Source organism: Nannobrachium achirus (assembly GCF_963921795.1).
Source record: "Nannobrachium achirus genome assembly, chromosome: 22".
In the NCBI taxonomy this organism is placed as follows: Eukaryota; Metazoa; Chordata; class Actinopteri; order Myctophiformes; family Myctophidae; genus Nannobrachium; species Nannobrachium achirus.
This window is the reverse complement of record NC_137829.1, coordinates 12,369,583-12,390,094: the sequence shown is the minus strand read 5'-3', so window position 1 is coordinate 12,390,094 and position 20,512 is coordinate 12,369,583. Positions and strand designations below refer to the sequence as shown.

Genomic DNA, 20,512 nt, shown 5'->3' with positions numbered 1-20,512 from the left:
CTGTACGAAATTGTTTTGGAAAATGTTTGAATTTGTTTTTGAAATTCGTTTTTTTTAATAATTATAATTAAAAACTGAATGTAGGAAACCAAAGATAAAGGCACATTTACTTGCGACCGGAAAACATACAGCATGGAGGAGGAAGGAGAGAGAGAGAGAGAGAGAGAGAGAGAGAGAGAGAGAGAGAGAGAGAGAGAGAGAGAGAGAGAGAGACTGATAGTGTTCATCTTCCTCCACTGCTGTCTCTGTTGGTTGTACTTACTTTAGAGCAGTGGTTCTCAAACCTTTACATGTCAAGGTCCCCCAAATTAACAAGTATTTGGCCTCAGACCCCCATCTGAAGATATTGTGAGAGCAGGGACCCCCATAAAAGACATGGTCACAACACATCACTCACATAACGTCAAAACACGTCGCTGTGAGCTTGTAGTCTAGTAGATCAAGCTATTTTCAAATGTTTTGAGCTTGTAGGTCTGCTATTCTGGCTCACAGCTTCAGAGAACAATGAAGTATGAATCGATCTTAAGGTTAAGGTGTGCTACAGTATGTGCTGTATGTGTATGTCACAACACACACACACACACACACACACACACACACACACACACACACACACACACACACACACACACACACACACACACACACACACACACTCTAGGGACTATAGCTCTCCATTCAGCCACAGGAGAAGGCGGGTGAGAAAGGTCAGGAGGAGGGCACTGCAAGTGAAAAGCAACTCCATTTTTTCAAGCGGAAGTGGCTAAATCCTCTTCAAATAAAATGTCCCTATAAAGGCCCAACCCATAAGCTATAATCTGTATAGACAAGATGGCAGGGGTTAAAAGACAAGCGCTGTCTATCACCATGATAGACAACTCCTCTCATGCCTTTAGGAATAAGATGTGACTTGGGGCCCATGTTATAATATTATAGGGTTAAGGTTAGGATCATCTTTCAGTCACACTGCAAAGTTAATTATGGCGTTACCTGTAAGCACTTTCTTTAACGAAAGAAGGCTAATGCACAGTGCTATGAGAATAGCAAATACAACACATTTTGAGGCAATGAATATTGTACAAGTCATAAGCGGCCCTGGAAATGTAAAAGAGATTTAAGAGTAAGTGTACAAGCAATTTTGGATTTTGAGACATTCAGCTGTTGACGTCTGCCAGACAGACAATCCCTTCATACCATTAACTTACAGTTATCTTGCAGTTTAACGGAGGGATACAGAAAAGTATCCTCGTCGGCATAGAAGGTCATAGATTTAGGTCATAGACAAGAGCTGACAGAGCAAGAACAAAATTCCTTTTCTTTAAAGATATTTTTGGGGGCTTTTTGGCCTTTAGTTTTCAGTAGAGACAGACAGGAAACAGGGAAAGAGATGGGGAGAGGCATGCAGCAAAGATCATCGGGAACTCAAACCCACAATGCACTATCAGGCTATATTGTAGCCTACGGTAGGTTCCCGGACTGCTACGCCAGCCGTCCGGGCCCAAAATTCCTTTTCTCTGAGGATGTGATCCATGGAAGTTTCTACATGATTTGAACGTGATCTGAAGCATGTTAAGAAATGTCAGGAGAGGAACTGATGTTGCATTTCTGATGATTTGGGGCAACAAGGGTATTCTTGGGAGCACTCAAAGCATCATTTTGGGATTAGGGATGGGACGATATTCACTATTGTTTATCGCGATAATAATATCGCACACAATAATCATATCGCCTGTATTTTAATTTATGACGCTTGAAATGTCAGGAGAGGGACAGCTGTTGCATTTCTGAAGATTTAGGGCAACATACAGTAGGATATTCTTGGGAGCACTCTGTGCATCAAAGCAGCAGCATCTTGGGATCTCATATAAACACACAGGGCTCTATTATGATCCAGGTCTTATGCCTTATGCCTTAACTTCTTTGCCTTTTTTTACTATATATACACATTTTTTTAAATATTTCAAATAGCTGATGTGCAAGCTCACAGCGTGCAGATGTAGATCAGCATTTGAAGTATTTAAAAATGTTTTTCAAAATGTAAAAAAGGGCAAAGAAGTTAAGGCATAAGGCATAAGACCTGGATCATAATAGAGCCCACAGTGTTCTAACTCGGACTTGTGCAAACAGCAGGAGGTCTGACATGCTAAGAAACAACAGCATAGTGATGAAAGACCAACAAACACAGCATCCCTTTCCCACACACTGCTATCAAACCACCGTTTTCACTGGAAATAAAATCAGATACAGGATTATATCAGCATCACAAACCGTTTAATTCACAGACTAATCAATGTAATCAAACATCTGATCAAAAATAAACAGGAAAATATGTATCGTAAAGTCTTATTTTAGGCTACAACACTTTTATTTCTTTTATCTTTTTGTATTTTATCACTTATTTTCACTTAATGCGTGTTTTATATAGTTAGAAATTCTAGGAAATAATTTTGAAAGAAATTGTAATCTCTGAAATATGTAATGGTCTTGACTAAAAAGGCAACTTTTTATATAATATGTAAAAAGGTTTCAATAGCAATGAATTGATGATGATCAATAACTATGTTATCAATAACTATGTCACAAAAGCACTGGCCATTAGATGAACACCTGACAAAAACGGACATCTTCAATCTTATTCATGAGTGTGTTGGCATGTATCGTTCTAAAACCCTTGCTACAGCGTTATGAATATGAATCCGGGTTCATGAAAATCACTACAGTTGAAAAGCCTGATAACAGGATTCTGAGTAGTTCGTTTGGAATAGCGTAATTTGCAGTGCAGTGTGTGGAATGGTGAATATTATTTTATTTGAACAAACACTGAAGTTGTAGAGACTTCAATGAACTTTGCAGAAGGAGGGGTGGAGTACTGACTGAGAAGAATGGTGCGAGGGGACAGAGAACATCAGATAGAAAGAGAGAGTGACACACACACACACACACACACACACACACACACACACACACAAAAGTCGTCCTCCGTCATGCACTGGGATTATAATATACGTACTTGATAACGTTTTTCTTTTCACTCTCTACCAAATCTCTTTGCCAAAATATAGCCGATCTACAAGCTCACAACGCACTGCAATGCGACACACTGTGAGCTTGTAGATCTGCTATTTTTTGGCAAATGTTCCGCCCCAGGATAATGGATGTTGGGGTTATTTGATTATCGCGATAATATCTTAAATCACAATTTCTTTGGTCACAATAATCGGGATTTGAAATGTTCATATCGTCCCGTCCCGTCCCTAACACACACACACGCGTGGGCGCGCGCACAAACACACGCGCGCACATACACACATCCACAAATATCATTTGGGATCATTTAAACTGTATCCAATAAACTGCACTTAAAAAAATAACATGTGCATGTTTATTGAGCTCCCATGAGCTCTAGCTGAAACGTTTTGAAAAGCTCGATGTAAGTTGTAAAACTACTACCAGAGGCTTTAAATTTTTACTGGGAAAATGTAGGCACAACACATAAAAAACAAATATCTCCTGGAACATTAGCATTGTAAGCTTAATAAAAGTCCCCATAAAATAAAGCCTAGAATCATTTCCAAAGTTGAAGCACAATAACAATTTGTTGAATAAAACGAGAGTACAGATATTGGGATTAACTTAAGCTTTCGTCCCTGGGTTTTAGGAGCAATGTATGGATAGATCATAGGGATTTACGAGTTGCTACTAGATTGTATGTATCAATGGGATCTTTCCATTTAGTGCATGGTATTGGTGTTGGTGTTATGGGCTTGCGCGTGGCCCATAGGCCACATGGGGTCTTTACACATGGAAGGCCAAAGGCTCTGCTGGCCGCTTTGAACTATTTAATTTGGTGAAGCAAAGGCCTCAGAATCAGATATCTACATACACACATAGCATAATCCAGCTAGTACAAATATGAACATGAAGTTAGATATTAAAGTGCATAAGTTTTGACATGGGACATGGGTGGTAGCACTTCGGTAGGTTCACATAGCAGCAGGTACTAAGTACATGGGATTAGACATTAAAGGTGCAGAGAGAGTCAGTGCATTGAACATGAGATAAAGTGCAAACAGACCCTTACTGAACAGATTTTCAACGTATTTGTCTGGCTCAACCACATAGGCCACAAGGGTAACTTTCACAGAACCAATCCGGGGAGGGGTCTCCATTCAGAAACACCCTCACTTAAAAACAGGGGCTGAGCATTCACCAGGTTAGCATTCACCAGCGTTGGCAGGTTAGCATTCACCAGCTTAGTTTTACTGAGGTTAGGGTTAGGGTTAAGGTTAGGTTTAGGTGACACCTCCATTTAGAATAATGGAAATCAAGTTTCTGAATAGAATCCAGTCAATCCACATGGATTCACAGGAAAAAGTAAAGACCAGCCTGGTAACAGGCTCGCATAGAGCGGTAACTTCCACAAGTAAAATACACACCAAAGGCCAACCTAATAACAGGCAGTGGTCAGGCCTTGTTCAACAGCTTGAGCTGTCTATATATTAGGCCTAGATGAATTACCCATAATCTACAAACAAGGATAATGAGTTTTTGTACTATAGACATGTTATAATGAATGCAAATATGCATAAAAAGGGACTGATAAGGCCAAGCCCTGTAGTCAACCAAGACAGTTTCCCTGGCAACTAGCAGTTGCATCTAGAAGACAAGTCTATCGTGCTTTTGTTTCATTTTTAGTCATGTTACCTTAAAGTGATTATTGGATAATGGCCAGTCACAAGACTCGCCCACAACCCCTGCTATTGTTCATTATAGAAGCTGTGTTGTAAAGGAATTTGCCTTTGCAAAGTTAGTTACAATATAGTAGGCCTACATCTGCCAAAGCGCCATCCAGTTTGATCATGTTTTGGCTGTTAACCTTCCTGATTTAAGTCATGTAAAGAAAAAAATACCAAAATCTTTCATCACGAATCAATCAATTAATCAAACAAACAAACATTAACAACTTAAACAGATGTACCGGTATGCTCTGCCAAGCGTCATATCACTTTCTGCGTAATTACACAAACCTCATAGCCTGTAGTGTAACCCGTTACAACAGTAATCTTAGCCAAAAAAAAGCATCCATGGTCTTGGGGGAACATTGGCCAAAAATAGCATATGTAATTGGTTAATAAAAAGGCAATTGCCATATACATACCAGCTTCCATAAGAAGTTATCCATGCTGTTTAACATCCAAGAAATGGCCACGTGGATGGCGGACAGGATAACTCCGGTGATGACGGCGGCGCGCATCCTGACGGGGAGTAGCGTGTAAATGACGTGGATGAAGAACACGGTCCACCAGATGCCTTCCGAGGCGCTGCGCGGCTGCACCAGCAGCACGCCGATCACCTGCACCACCAGTACCACCAGGATGACCACATAGCACACGATCCACATGTGGTCCTGGTGGAAGCCGTTCCGGTTGCACACCACCATGAGGACGAGGATGAGCAGGATGGCCGTGGAGAACACCGCGGCGAAGGTGGGGTCGGCGTTGCCCCCGGCGCAGTGGAAGCCCAGCATCACCGCGCACACCAGCACCAGCACGGCCATGAGCATGGTCAGGCTGCTCTGGTTGAGCCGGAAGAAGTAGCGCTGGTAGAGCCGCTCCAGCTTCTCCGAGGGGAACTTCTTGGACTTGAAGATGTGCATGACGCCGTCGCAGCACGCAGCCATGGAACAGTGCACTTCGGGCGTGACCTCCTCCTCCTTGGCTCGCCGCTCCTCCAGGCCCAGCTCCACCGACTTGGGTCTCACCTCCCCGTCGGCGCGTCTCGGGGACAGGCGGTTGGTGTGGTTTCGACCTTCCTCTCCATGCTCCTGCCAAGCCGACCTGGACCTGAAGCAGTGGTGCAAAGCAGTGGTTCCCAAACGTTTCAGGCCACAACCTCCAAAAGAATCAATGTTTTAACTGGGGTGGGGACCCCCCCACCCTGACGAGTGGGGACCCCCCCACCCTGACGAGCACTATGAGTTGAGGAATTACATTTTGTATAACACGGTTCTATTGTGAAAATAACAGATGCTCACAACGTTAATTTGTCATTTAAGAGGTATTATAAAGTCCTTAAATTGTCACTTTATAAATGTGCAGATACCCTCTATACACTGTTGGTTTGTTTACTGTTGAGTGAGAAAACAATGTTTCACATTAAGCTAATTATCTTCTACTCCACTACATCTCGGATCCAAATATTGTACTTTTACTTGTAGGCCTACTCCACTTATTTGAAAACTTTTAGCTACTTGTTACTTTGTAGATTTTGATTATTATAACAAAACATACATTAACAGCCCTATATACATTTTGGCCATTTGAAAATAGATGATTTACAAACTCACAATGCGTCACATTGTGAGCTTGTAGATCTGCTATTTTCAAATGACCAATATACATTTGAAATTGGACATTCTGCCAAAAAAATGAGTACTTTTACTTTTAGTACTTTTAGTAGATGATACCAAAACTTTAGTAGGCTACTTTTAGTCAAGTAAATTTTAAATTCCAGACTTTTACTTAATGGATTAAGCGATCATTTCAGTATTGATACTTTTAATTAAGTCAGTGGTTCTCAACCTGTGGGTCGGGACCCCCAGGGGGTCCCCAAATTATTCTAGGGGGTTCCCAGATGATTAACTTAATGTGCAACATTGTTTTCTCTCTCAACAGTAAAAAACAACAGCATAAAGTTTAAGTGTATATAGGGTATCTGCACATTTCTGACAATTTAAGAACTTTTTAATATCTCTAGAAGTTGTTTGTGAGGCGTTGTGAGCATGTAGATCTGCTATTTAACCATAGAACCGTGTTATACTACATGTAATTCCTCAACTCTTTGTGCTTGTCAGAGTGGGGGGGTCCCCAGTTACAGTTATTTTGGGGGTCGCGGGCTGAAAGGGTTGAGAACCACTGACTTGAGTAAAACATTGGAGTACTTTTCGCACCACTGACCTGAAGCTGACCCTGCTAACCGTCGTCGTCGCGCGTCCGGCTGGTCGCTCCAAGTCGTCCTCTTCCCTCCATCGGGTGCTGGAGCGCGCGAGCCTCTTGCGCGGAGATCTGGCCGAGTATGGGCATGATCCGTTGGCGACCGACTCACACTCTCCCCAAGCTGATCTGAGCTCGGTCCCTCCCCTCAGCCCGGGCGCACCACCGACTCCGGGTGGGCTGACACTGTTTGATCTCGACATGATGGATATTATTGGAAGCAGAGACACCACCAGTCACCAGACAACTGAGATGACTTTTTTTAAAGGGAAAAAAGTATTCCACTAAAAAGGAATAGAAAATGACTTAGTCCCATTTACATCAGTAGTCTGTATAAGATCCCATGTCTATTTGCATAATATAGTAGACTATGGTTGAAACACTTCAATGCAAGTCCAAAAAGTCAAATAAGATAAGATCCGCGGAGGGAAATTCATGGAGAGAGGGTGATGATATAGCCAGGCCTACATTAAGGATGAAACTAATAGTGTGTGTGCAGTTTATGAAACTTCCTTTGAACAAGGGATTCAGTCTTAACTAGTTTAACAATGAAATGGTCTTAAAAACATCGTACAATAATGATCACAATAGCTTCTCTCTGGAGTGAAACGCCTACTTGGGGATAATAAAGGAAACAATTGAACATGCGGCGAAAGTCACAAGAGAACGAATAATCACCATGAGAGAGAGAGAGGAGGGAACAGTATGGATCCATGTGGATTTGGCTCTCTCATCACCGGGGCCTATTAACAACCCAAAGAGCCGCTCGCAGCCTCACTCACTACTGTCAGAGGATGAAACCGACCATTACGCAACTCAAACAGTCCGTAGCTATCACAGTGCACCATCATCGTTACGTTTCGAATCCGTTACATCTGCACACATGCCTCCCGTTTCCCTGTAAAAAGCGGGACGATGCTGTTGCTGTTTCACTGAGGAAAATCATAGAATATACGCGGAGCGATCCCATCATCGTCATGCTGCCCCGTTTCAGTCAAAGCCGTTCATTTGGGGGGTCTCGTCTCACGCGCGAGGGCTTCAAGTCGTGCACCTGTACGGCATGGCCACACACGTTGTTGCAGCCTTGTTCATTTTTACAGCAAATTCTGATTTACTCTTAGTCTTTTGGATAACACACATTTAGTTTTAGTCTCATGAAATTGTTTAATCTAGTCTTAGTCGACTAAATATCTAAATCTTATTCTTGATCTTTAATGCAGGGTTAATTTTGACAGCAAAGATTTCGTCTTAGTCTTTTGAGTAACACACCAGTTAGTCTTCTGAAATTGTTTAGTCTAGTCTAGTCCTACTAAATATCAAAAGTCGTTTTAGTCTTAGTCAACAAAATTAACCCTGTAACAATTAACACGTTGTTGCAGCCTTGTTGTCGGCTGTTCCATCCTCCTCCTCCTCCTCACATTGTGGAAAGCTCATTCATCATCATCATCACCACCATCATCATCAACATCACGACCCCCTCACTGACCAGCGAGGGAAAACCCTGCCACTACTTCTCCTCAGCCAGCAGCCAGCGAAACACAACAGATTACGTGTTATTGCATCGTCAGCTTTAGCGTCTGCCTCCTCTGCGCCAAATTAGTGATCCAACAGCTGTCCATCACTAGTACCGAAATCCCAAATGATCGATTCTCCCACGTTTTGCTTCGCAGCCAGCAGTGGCCGTGCGTGCAGTGCAGCTGCAGGACAAATCCGCAGCGATGTCAGCGCCGTTCCGTGGGTTTATATCCAGCGCGATGTTGCGGCTCCAGCAATCTGTCCTTCCTTCCCTCCTTAAGGTTATTACTGATTGAAGTCGTGTTTTAGCGCGTGGCATCTTAGGCTATTTACTGCTTTATTGCTGTTAGATGATGGCCATTCAACCAAGTGTGATTCCTGCGGTCCGCCTCTTCCCCGTTTCCATTGGAAAGTCGAGAGGGTGACTCACACTTTCAGGGTCTTCATTGGCTTTCCGCGGTGTCAGTCCATAAGCAGCCCCTCCCCGTGCGGCCCGCGCTCCCTGCAGTTTGGGGTGAATGGGCGGGGCTGTGTTCACAGCTGGACCCCCAAGCGCCGCTCAGTTTAACCCCTTCATGTGATAACACATCTGCCCCTGGCTGTAGCCTACTTGTCATGGGGTTGTCATTTGGGGTCCCAGGCATGGAATGCCAATATTTGCCACCCCACGGTAGCCACCCCCAGCCATGCAGTTTCTCCACCCCCGAATGTTTTTTGCAGATCAGTCAACTTCTGACTGAGTGCCTCTTCTTAAGTTTGTTTTTTGTCTTTACTTCCCCCCCCCCTTTTTTCCCTGAAATGATGCCTCTGGTTCTTGTAGCCTGATGATCCCATGCAGCTTAGTATTCTACTATTTCCATCACAATTGTCCAGGTGGCCAGTGATCATTTGCATTGGGAAAGAGAGTATTTATATGTTAACAACCCCATGTCTGCAAATGAATTGAACTAAGAAAAGCTAGAGGCCCATTCTGTTAGGCCCATGTCAATCTGGCAATGCATGGGCCTGGATGGGGACCCAAATACAAGGCCCTGGATGAGGACCCAAATGCATTGGGTGAGAATCAATGGGGGGTAAATTTACTTGACCCTTGACCCTAAAGGTAACCCAGTGATTCTGGCCCAAATGCATTTGGGTTCCCATCCAGGGCCTTATTTGGGTCCCTATCCAGGCCCAAGCATTTGGGTCCCCATCCGGAATCAATGGGGGTAAATCTTAGGAAAGCGACAAATACAAAAAAATATTATTGAACTCAAGTCTCCATGGCATGACTAATCAATAGAAAAATAGTCATTTTGGGGGTGAACTACTCCTTTAAGCATATTTACATAATCAACCATTACCATTAGCCTACCAATTAGCAATTTACCTCTATACCAGCAGTTATCAGTAGTGTGGTGGTGTTTTCCTGCAGAAAAACACAGCACTCTTTCGCTGTATTTTGATGTTTTACAGTGAAGACAAAAAATACAGCCAGATGTTAACACCATCATAGCTGCTGGTATGGAGGGAAAATATGGGTAAACATCTATTTATTGTTTAGTTATAACACAGGGCAAGGTCAGGCTGCATACTATGCCTTTAAGCTGGCAATTGCACTGTCAGAAAAAGAAATCTGATTCAAATGTACAAAATTAGCTTTAAAAGAACTTGAGATTTTATCTTCTCTTTCTCTCTCTCTCTCACACACACACACACACACACACACACACACACACACACACACACACACACACACACACACACACACACACACACACACACACACACACACACACACACTCCCAACACAGTATACCCTGCATGCTATGGGAAACAGGAATTAAGGGATTCTGCTGCCATTTCAGATACTGTGTCAATCTTAATTATCACATAACACAAAGACAGTATTATGGGATCACAGGCGTCCTATCCTGGGAGGGGGACCTGAAGGGCAGATAGTCTATCCCCGCTGCATTGTCTTTCTGACTGGAACAGAACATTCTGAACACAAGTGCATTGAGATCAATGGGTTGACACAACAGATGAAATGTGAGCACTGTTCAGCAGCAACATTATAGTTGCCAGCCGTGCCTGTCGGGCAGAAACCTTGTAGGCCTATCTCTGTATTTCAACTTTTTCTTTTTGTAAATGCCCTACTTCATCATACAAGAGTTTGTGTCACACAAAAGTAGTGAATATAACCGACTTATACTTATAAGCTCAAATCGCCCCACGATGCGACGCATTTGTAGTGTTTACACTACTGTTATGTTTATAAAATAATAATAAAAAAGGAAAAGGTTTTGGACATGCAAGTTTTCAACCCGACAGAAACGTAGTGCCAGAATGCATCATTGTTATTTACTGAATTTACTGTCTATAACAGTGGTCCTCAACCTTTTCAGGCCATGACCCCACAAAATAAATTTTATATTTGAACTCTCATATCTGTGCCAAAAATATAGTTTTGACAGAAATGTCCACCACAAGCCAGCATGGCAATGTAGGCCAGTCAATCTAAAATCTAAAGAGGGTTGTGACCCAAAATAAATCGCAATAGTAATCATTCAGGGTTCACTCAGATCGACTGGCCTAATGATCCCTGGGTAGGCTTTGTACTGCAGTGTCACTGTTCAAAACATACCCTTGCTGTGTGCTGCTGCTGTCTATGAAAGGTCCTAAAAGATAGCAATTCTGAGGGAATCAAGTCTTCCCTCTGGTATTAGTTTGGTGCAGGACTCTACTGCCATCAAGTGAATGCTAATGGTATCTACTAAGCATCTGAAGACTACATTCATGCAAAGTCTACCAAAGCTCTCATGGTTTGCAGGGTTTATTATTAGTTATTTTTTATTGCAGCAATGAGACGACTTTTATTTTATTTATTCATGAAATTACTTATTTTTTACAAGAATCTGATTTTTTTAAAATGTTTTTAAATACTAATAATTAAAAACAAAATGTAGGTATTAATAATAAATTATGGATCTCTAAATCCATAGAGAAAATAAGACAAAGAGCCAAAGGACTATATTTCTTATATTGCTGTATTGAAGAGAGACAGACAAGGTAGACAGAGCAGTGGGCTGCCATCCTGGTGGTAGCGTTCTAATCTCTCTCTCCCAAAATGGAAGTTTAACATGTATATAAAGAGTACAGTTATGACAGTAAGAAGTCGTGGAACTTATTCATTTGTTCCCATATCATAACAAGGAAGTAGTAGGAACTCATTGATTTGTTCCTATATCATAACAAGGAAATAACAGGAAGAAAGTGCCACGTAGTGCTGGTTATTTTCCACCACTCGTGACTTATATCATAGTATCACAGTATATCAAAACATGATTCTATTCAGGGCATTCAAAGTTATTATGACCTTTAATCAGTTTGCCTGAACCTACAGTATGCGACCAAAATGTGGTCTCTTATATACTGTACGTTCAGTTCATATTATGCCTTTATATGGTCATATGAGACTCATACACCAATAACATAATTATGTATCATAATTTATCCTAACAGTAGGAAACAAAAAAATTAAAGGACCCATACAAATATGTCTACGACCCACAAATGGGTCCAGACCCAGTGTAGCATTGATTGATTGATTGAAGACCTTATTAGAGGTTTGCATAGGAAAAGGTACAGTTTCATAACAGTACAGTTCACTGGTACAACTAAAAGGAAACACCCAAAAAGGCATATGGCTTGTTAAGATCCCTTTTAATTCATATAACATTGAATGAGAATGAGAATAGAAATGTCAGGGGGAGGTAAGGATAGACTTTGTTTTCATTTACCAGTTTCAAGTATAGCAGCTGCCTCCACATGGTTTTTCAGTGCCATTTTAAAAGGAAGGTAGAGATTTACACTCCTTTAAGACCTTCGGCGGGCGTTCCAATTTTAGCGGCATAGCAGGAGAACACATTTGACCCTTTTTGGGGCCACCCACATCTGGGTTGGACGTGATCTGTGGACAGGAGTTGCCTCTGGTGTTGTAATTGTGAACCTTGACGTTTTGGAAGTATTTTGTCAGGTACATGGGTGCCCTTAGTGGGGAAAATCCCAGTTGTCCAACGTCCCAGTTGTCCAATGTCCGACTGTAATTATTGTCCACGACATTGCAAGCGGCGCGAAGGCCAGCGGGCCAGGGCCACGCGGCCTGGTGTAGTGTATCTTGTACACCAGGCATGTAATGATCATGCTACTTTCTTTTACTTAAGACCATTTTGGACAAAAATAGCCAATTTTACATTGAGTTGCTCAGACCTGGTATGATGCACACTCTCCTGTATTTTATCATCTAAACCAGAGAACTGATGAATCCAAAAGTTTTAGAGGAGCTATAGGACTACTGGACATAGTGTCATTTGGGGGACTGATGTCCATCTTCAACGGGAAAGCCTGGCCCAAGACCACTGATCATTGTAAATGTGCTTTATAAATAAAGTTTGAGTTGAGTAAAGTTTGAGGTTGTTGCTAAAACCCATCCATCTTCATTCAATGTTGACAGTTACACACATCCTCCACAAGGTGGCGAAAGGCAATGGTGCCTGCCTGTTTTAAGGCTTAAGCAATGCGCATGCGCTAACGATTTGACCAGGAAGAGGAAGTAAATGCGTATTGTTGTTGTTGCTTTTAGCTTCAGGCGTTGCTAGCTGTTGCAGTCTGTTTTTTTTTGCTATTTGCTCTTTCAGCTCAGCCATTCTGTCATTATGACGGGTATACGTTGTTGTGTCAAAGGCTGTCGCAGCACTTCCCACGATAAGAATAAGAAACTAGACCACGGACTGAGGTTTCACAGCATTCCTGCGCTGAGGCTCACCGAGGGGCCCCGGGTCGCTGAGAGGACAAAGAGACGTCGGAGAGTGTGGGTTTCCGCCGTGCGACTACCCGAAATCACCTTTGACTCTCCCAGATCGGCCAAGGTTTGCTCCCGGCATTTCCTTTCTGGTGAGTTAATTATTTACTGAAACAGCAGATAACACGATGGCACACGTCTAAATACACATACGTCATGTCTTTAGTGTGAGCGAATAGGGCAAGCGGATCAACGTCACGTGATTCCCTTGTTTGGCCAGGAAAAAAAACAGTGGTGTAAAAAGTACTGACATTTTTTTACTTTAGTCTTTAAAGTAATAGAATCAATACTACAACACCAGAGGCAGCGCCACAGATCACGTTCAACCCAGAGTCAACTCAAAGAAAGGGTCAAACTCGTCCTTCTGCTATACCACAAAAATGTGGGATGCCTTACCAATAGGGTGACCATATTTTCAGCCACTCAAACCGGGATGCAAAACACTGTTGCCTAAAACTGGGACCCTAAAAGCAATGCGCCCGTTACCGCTCACCCGCGTGCTCATTCTCTAACGTTCGTGCACGCGCACACACGCACCGCAGGGTTGCAAACAGGCAGTGAGTGATTGACAAACAGACTCAGCGTTGAATTCAGACACGCAATGAATTTGTTCCTTTTTTCTGTTTGTTATAGGTGAGCATGTTTTCATGAAAAGAACATGATAAATGTCTATGCAACCACTGAAAACAGCTACTATTATTTTAATTCTGGCGAAAACCGGGACAATTTTGCAGTGAATGTTGAAAACCGGGACATATTAGTGTTTTAGAGATATTTGTCGGGACACCGGGACACGCAGCTTGAAAACGGGACTGTCCCGGGCAAAACGGGACGTCTGGTCACCCTACTTACCAAAGGTCTTAAAGGAGTGTGGATCACTAGCATCCTTTAAAATCGCCCTGAAAAACCACTTACAGGCAGCAGCCGTTCGCAACTGGTAAAAACAAACCTAGCCCAGCCCTCCCCTCCCTGCCCCTTCTTTGTATATACTTACTGTTTGTATAAACCTACTGTTTTTTTTTGCTCTTTTCTTTTTTCTTTATTTACTGACTATATCTACTGCATAGTACTGTGTTCTATTCGTCTGTCATTCAATGTTATGAGATACTTAAATGGTTTCCTGTGGAAATAAGCGTAGTCTTTTCTAGGATCTCCTTTTAGTAGACCTTGTACCAGTGAACTGTACCGTCATGAAACTGTACCGTTTTCTATGCAAACTTCTAATAAAGTCTTCAATCAATCAATCAATCAAGCAATGTAGAAATGCTCTGCCATAAGTAAATGTCTGGGATTAAATATTTACTTGAATAAAAGTACAAAGGTACCAAAAGTAAAAATACTCATTCCTTATGAAGACAAGTATAACAATATTAGGGGTGTAACGATATAGTAACTGATTCGAAAAATCGATTTTAATTTGCAGTGATCTACTACATCGTTTGCAAAAGCAAAATATCGTACCGTTTTGGCTTTGTATCATATCGTTTTATATATCAATTTTAAGAGGGAAAATGAAAGAGGGGTCTAATTACCTTTCCATTACTCTTGGTCTATCAATAAATGTGTGTAATCTCTGTGTTCATGTCAAGGTGCGTTTGTCCATATGTGTTGAACTTGAAATATAATGTATTTGCTAGATAATCCCAGCGTTTACTTCCAAAATAATATATTTTTTACACGTTTTACACAGATTTCATTTCTTTGCTAAATAGTTACTATATAGATTTTGAATCATTGAATGGAATCGTATCGTATCGCCATGAATGAACCAATATTGTCCAAGTATCGTTAACCATGTATTGTGTAATCGTGATGCGTATCATATCGCTGTTAAAATGTATCGTTACAACCCTAATAACTTTTCTTTGAAAATAGCAGATGTACAAGCTCATCGCGACACATTGTGAGCTTTTTGATCGGCTATTTTCAAATGGCAGAAATGTAATATAGGGCTGAAGTGGTTAATGTATGTTTTGTAATGACAATCAAAATCTACAAAGTAACTAGTAACTTCAAATAATTTAAGTTTTCAAATAATTGTAGTGGAGTAAAAGTATACAATATTTGGATCCAAGATGTGGAGTAGAGAAGTAAACCGTATGTGTGTATGATAAAGTTAAGAGTCAACACAGCCATCTACCAGGATATTTTAGAGCACTCTGTGTTTCGTAGGCTTGAATGGAGATGCTTATTTCACTTTCCAGCAGGAAAGGGAACACCTGCCCATAGTGCTAAAACTACTAATAACTGGTGCACTGACCATGGTATTACTATGATTGACTGACCAGCCAACTGGCCTGACCTGAACCCCATGCATAGAGAATCTATTGTATTTGTTTTTCATTTCACCAACAAGCATCTTTGTTTTGGTTAGTAGCGAAAACTGTATTTAATTTTTTTTTTATACTACAGACAAGAGGGTGCGCAGCCTTTCCTGCTGGCGAAAGGGATCATCGGTGACATAGCGTTAAGGAAAACTCCTTCTAACGCTAGTCACAAGCAACTCTTAGGAGATTGGAAGTGCTTGTTTTAAATAATGCCTCCTGCATCATATACAATTTTGAAACGAGTGGTGTGCACTGTGCAGTACCATTGAGTTATTTGTCCAACACGCCACAGCTGAGGGAACATGAAAAATGATGCCTTGGCCAGCTTGATGTTGTATTACAACTCTGTTTTTTGTTGTTCCCAGGTAAACCAGCATATGAAATGAGTGAGACCGATCCAGACTGGGCACCATCTTTGCACATGGGTCACAATGAAATCGACATGGCTACAGAGATGGAACAGTTTGCCAGACAAAAGGAAACTGCGATAGGCAGTAGACAGGCAGCGGTGGAAGAGAGTGAGACTGCTGTAGATGAGACTGCAGCAGTGGAAGAGACTGCTGTAGATGAGACTGCACAGACAGAAGCAGTACAAACGCCACTGGAAGAAGAAGAAGAAGCAGGTGGAACTGGGATTTACGGTTCTGCTGCCAAGATGCCATTGATGAGATGTGATGAGTGTGTGAGCAGCTATGCTATTGAATGTCACTTGTGTGTGAACTGGCGTGCTGAAATCAACCGCCTATTGGAAGAGAACAGGGATGATGACGTGCGTGAAAAGAGGAAACTGGATGCACAGTACTTCGAAGATGACGATCTGAAAGTCAAGTACTACACTGGTCTTCCAAACCTTGCCCTTGTAATGGCTGTGCTGGCCACAATTCTGCCCTACCTGCCTGCGGCAGTCAAAGTATTGACTCCTTTTCAGATGCTTATCCTAACTCTCATGCGCCTGCGGCATAATATGCCTATCATCCGTATCGCTCAGCTCTTTAATGTAGTCCGAACAACTGTTTCCAGAACATTTAGTGACACAATTGCTGTTTTGCATACCCGACTTAACTCTTTGGTGCACTGGCCAAGGAGAGTAGCTTTGCAGAGAAGTATGCCTCCTCTGTTTGAGGAGGCTTTTGGGGAGCGTGTTGCTATAATATTGGACTGTTTTGAGTTAGTTACAATGAAACCATACAATCTCATTAACACACACAAACCTCGGTCATATTTGGACTACAAGCAAAATAAAACCACTAAGTACCTCATTGGTGTTACACCACAAGGACGTATCTTGTTCATTTCCAAGGGATGGAGAGGTTGCATCAGTGACAAGCATGTGACAGAAAACTCTGGGATTCTTGACAAACTGTTACCTGGTGATTTGCTGCTAGCTGCTAGCTTCGATAACGGGGTAGGAATGATGTGTGCTGAGGTGAAGATGATCCCCTCGTCCACAAACGGGCCCTGCCATTTGGATATAAAATATGTGGAAGCAACACAACAGATGGCTCACCTCAGAACGTATGTGGAGGGAGTGATTGGCACTATACATAACAAGTACACTGTATTGGCTGATAAAATACCGCTCAGTATGGTGCTTCCAATTGAGGGCGAGGACGTGACATTCCTTGACAAGATGCTGAGTGTGTGCTGTGCTCTGACGAATCTGTGTGGGAGTGAGGTTGCAGAACATTAACCTACGGCACACAATTATTGATAACATGCTATTATGTTCCTTGATACTGGAGGCTCTATTTTGGCAAATGCTGTTTTGAATGTTTTGAGTGGTTTGCCACACCTCCAGGTCTTAAGTTAAGGCATAAGGGCTGGTACGTAAGACAGTCAAAACAGAGCCATGAGTGTTTTTTTTTATATCCTTCTTAAGATATTTTGGGGCAGAGACGGGGAGTGACATGCAGCAATGGCTGCCGGGGTCGGGTCTCGAACCCGTGACTTGCTGTCAAGCATCATCGCCTATGTGGTATGTGCCTGGATCACTAGGCCAGCCCCGATACCTTTTTTAAATATTTATATAGTAACCTGTGTAAAGTTACAATGTTTGTGACGTAACTTCAAATAAAACACATTCACAAAGTTTGTGTAGCCTTGTTTAACAGAGTCCCCTGTGGATCCTTAAGGTATTAAAACATCTCAGTTGTATTTATTGAAATCCATGGTTTAAAATGTCTGGAATTTTGGGAGTTGAGGTATTACAATTAACATAGGGCAGAATGAATGAGCGTGTACTGTTATTAAATGGATAGCAGATTCACATACCGTTGTCAAACAACTTGCCTTGTTTATTTCCTTACGTTGGCGATCAGATGCTGTACTCGAGGACATCAAGGACTGCAGATTCAGAAATGCAAAACAATATTACAATTTAGATTCTGCTTCTGGTTCTATGGTGGTATCTGCATCGTATGCAATTGTTCTAGTTTTGTGTGGGGTATAGACAGGCAACACTACATTTTAATGTATACACAGTGTATAATTCTCAACTAGTCACTACATGGTAACATCAAATAAAAGTGCCTGCATTTCACAGAATCTATTGCAAACAGTGAAACACATGGCACATGGTATGAACAGTATACAATGTAATGTTTAATATAAGTAACTGCTTTTCACAGCATAATTAATTCCACAAATACTGCAGTAAACATAGTTTCTGCTCGACAAAAGCTATGGTTCATTTTTAGCAGTTGAGGAAACACTTTGTTGTTTTAATAAATGTATTGGGGAGTAATAAGAATATTATATGCCAATGCTATATTTTATAATCTTATACAATGACTAGGATTGATCCATCATGCATAACTTCGTCACTGTGTTTTGTGCTGGCTCAGTGGAGTGCAACCTTATTAGACTCCCAGCCTATAGTCCTTGGGCTCCGATCTCACTTCAATCCGATGCTACTTTTTGCAGACAATTTATGTTCTCAAATAAAACACTACTTTTACTGAGGATAAGGTTAGGTTTAGGCATACTTTTCCTTTTCTTTTTTTTACTGAGGTTAAGATTTGGAATGAGGATTGCTTTAGGAATAATTTTACTGAGGTTTGAAATAAGGTTCATTTTAGGCATAGTTTTACTGAGGTTAGGAATAAGGTTAGGTTTGAGGCGAGCATAATTTTACTGAGGTTAAGAATGAAATGGTAAATAAAAGGTAAATGGTGCATTTATATAGCGCCTTTATCCAAGGCACTTTACAGAGATTGTGCATTACATTCAACCATTCACACACATTCATACACCGATGGTGGAGGAAACCATGCAAGGCACCAACCTGCTCACCGGGAGCAACTAGGGGTTCAGAGTCTTGCTCAAAGACTCTTTGACACCAACTCTGGGGGAGCCCGGGATCGAACTTGTAACCTTTCGGGAAAACTGTATTCTAATGACAGTTTCTCTACCCCTGAGCCACTGCCACCCCCTAAGATTAGGTTTAACTTGAGTCATAGTTGCAAAAACACAGAAGAAGTTCAACAAGGCAGAACTGCCCATCTAACTAGCGGTACCAACACCACTCGCTGCACGTCCCCGGTGTCTCCTGCACTTATCGTCTTTTTCATTACAGAGAGAGATACAGACAGACAGAGGGCTGGTGGGGTGATTCGAAGTTCCTCTCAGATGATAAATAATCCACCTTAAACATGGAGGGGAAAAAAGGTACCCCTCCCACACACTAGGGATGGGACGATAAGCGATATTATCATTTATTGCGATAAAAAACACTCAAGATATCGTATATATTGTGGAGATTTAATTTATTGTGAAATCGTCCTCAGTCACGCACAGGGATCAAATCACCTTTTTATTTGCCGAGCTGCATATCCGGTACCACTTAAACCTTCTATTGGTAAAACATACTTATAATATACGTACATGATACAATCTTTTTTTCACTCTCTACCAAATCTCTTTGACAAAAAATAGCCGATCTACAAGCTCACAACGCATCGCGACGCGCTGTGAGCTTGTAGATCTGCAATTCTTTGGGCAAATGTTCCGCCCCAGGATAATGGATGTTGGGGATATTTTGATTATCGTGATATCGCAAATCACGATATCTTTGGTCACGATAATCGTGATATGAAATGTTCATATCGTCCCATCCCTACCACACACACAAAATTAACTCAAGTCTTCAGGAAGGTTAAATCATTCTTTAGTTTTCTTTGCAAAACTCTCTGTGAAGGAGGGTTCACCTTTTGCACCCCCTAGTTGCATTCCCCTAGTAGTTGAAAGAAAATATGATTAAAAAGAGTCTTAAAAATAAAGTTTAAAAATACCATGCATTGTTACTTAGTAGATTTGACATCTGTCAAGAGGAGAAAGTTACAGCGAGGCATTAGGCCACAGTTAGCGTATTGCTTTTAATATTGCAACTTGCAATTTATGCAATGTTGCTTATGAACTAGCTGTAAGGAAGGGCTATAGCACTTGGGGGATGATGTTGATGTGGATTTTTCTAATCTTGTGATACTATCTTTACTGTTCATATGTTCCCCTTACTTTCATATGTCATATGGGGTAATTCCCCACTCCACTGTGACATGTTTAAGACCACTGGTTAAATAGTTTGATTCACTTGACCACTCTCTGGTCTCCTGATATCCGAGAGGTAGCATTTTTTCCTACTGAGCCTCAAGGTCACTTTGTTGGCATAGCAATGATAATTGACACTCCAAACAACATGTCAACATACAGTTAACAGCTAAAAAAGTCAAGGAGCTTGTCAGCACATTGCATTGTATATTTATATTAATTAAAATAATGAATATGGCTTTTAAATCTGGACAGACACTGATCTTGTTAAAAAGATAAAAAGCAATAAA

General features: G+C 41.6%; 1 protein-coding gene across 1 annotated transcript in view; it reads right to left on the bottom strand.

The window, feature by feature from the left end:
- adcy5 (adenylate cyclase 5) overlaps positions 1–7,195 on the bottom strand; it is a gene marked incomplete at both ends in the record, with an annotated part of 131,089 nt that extends 123,894 nt beyond the window's left edge. Inside the window, 2 exons of the mRNA XM_080753049.1 lie at positions 5,159–5,843; positions 6,957–7,195. Coding sequence (XP_080609175.1) covers positions 5,159–5,843; positions 6,957–7,195 — 924 coding nt within the window. The remainder of the gene's footprint in view (positions 1–5,158; positions 5,844–6,956) is intronic.
- Positions 7,196–20,512: the final 13,317 nt, after the last annotated feature.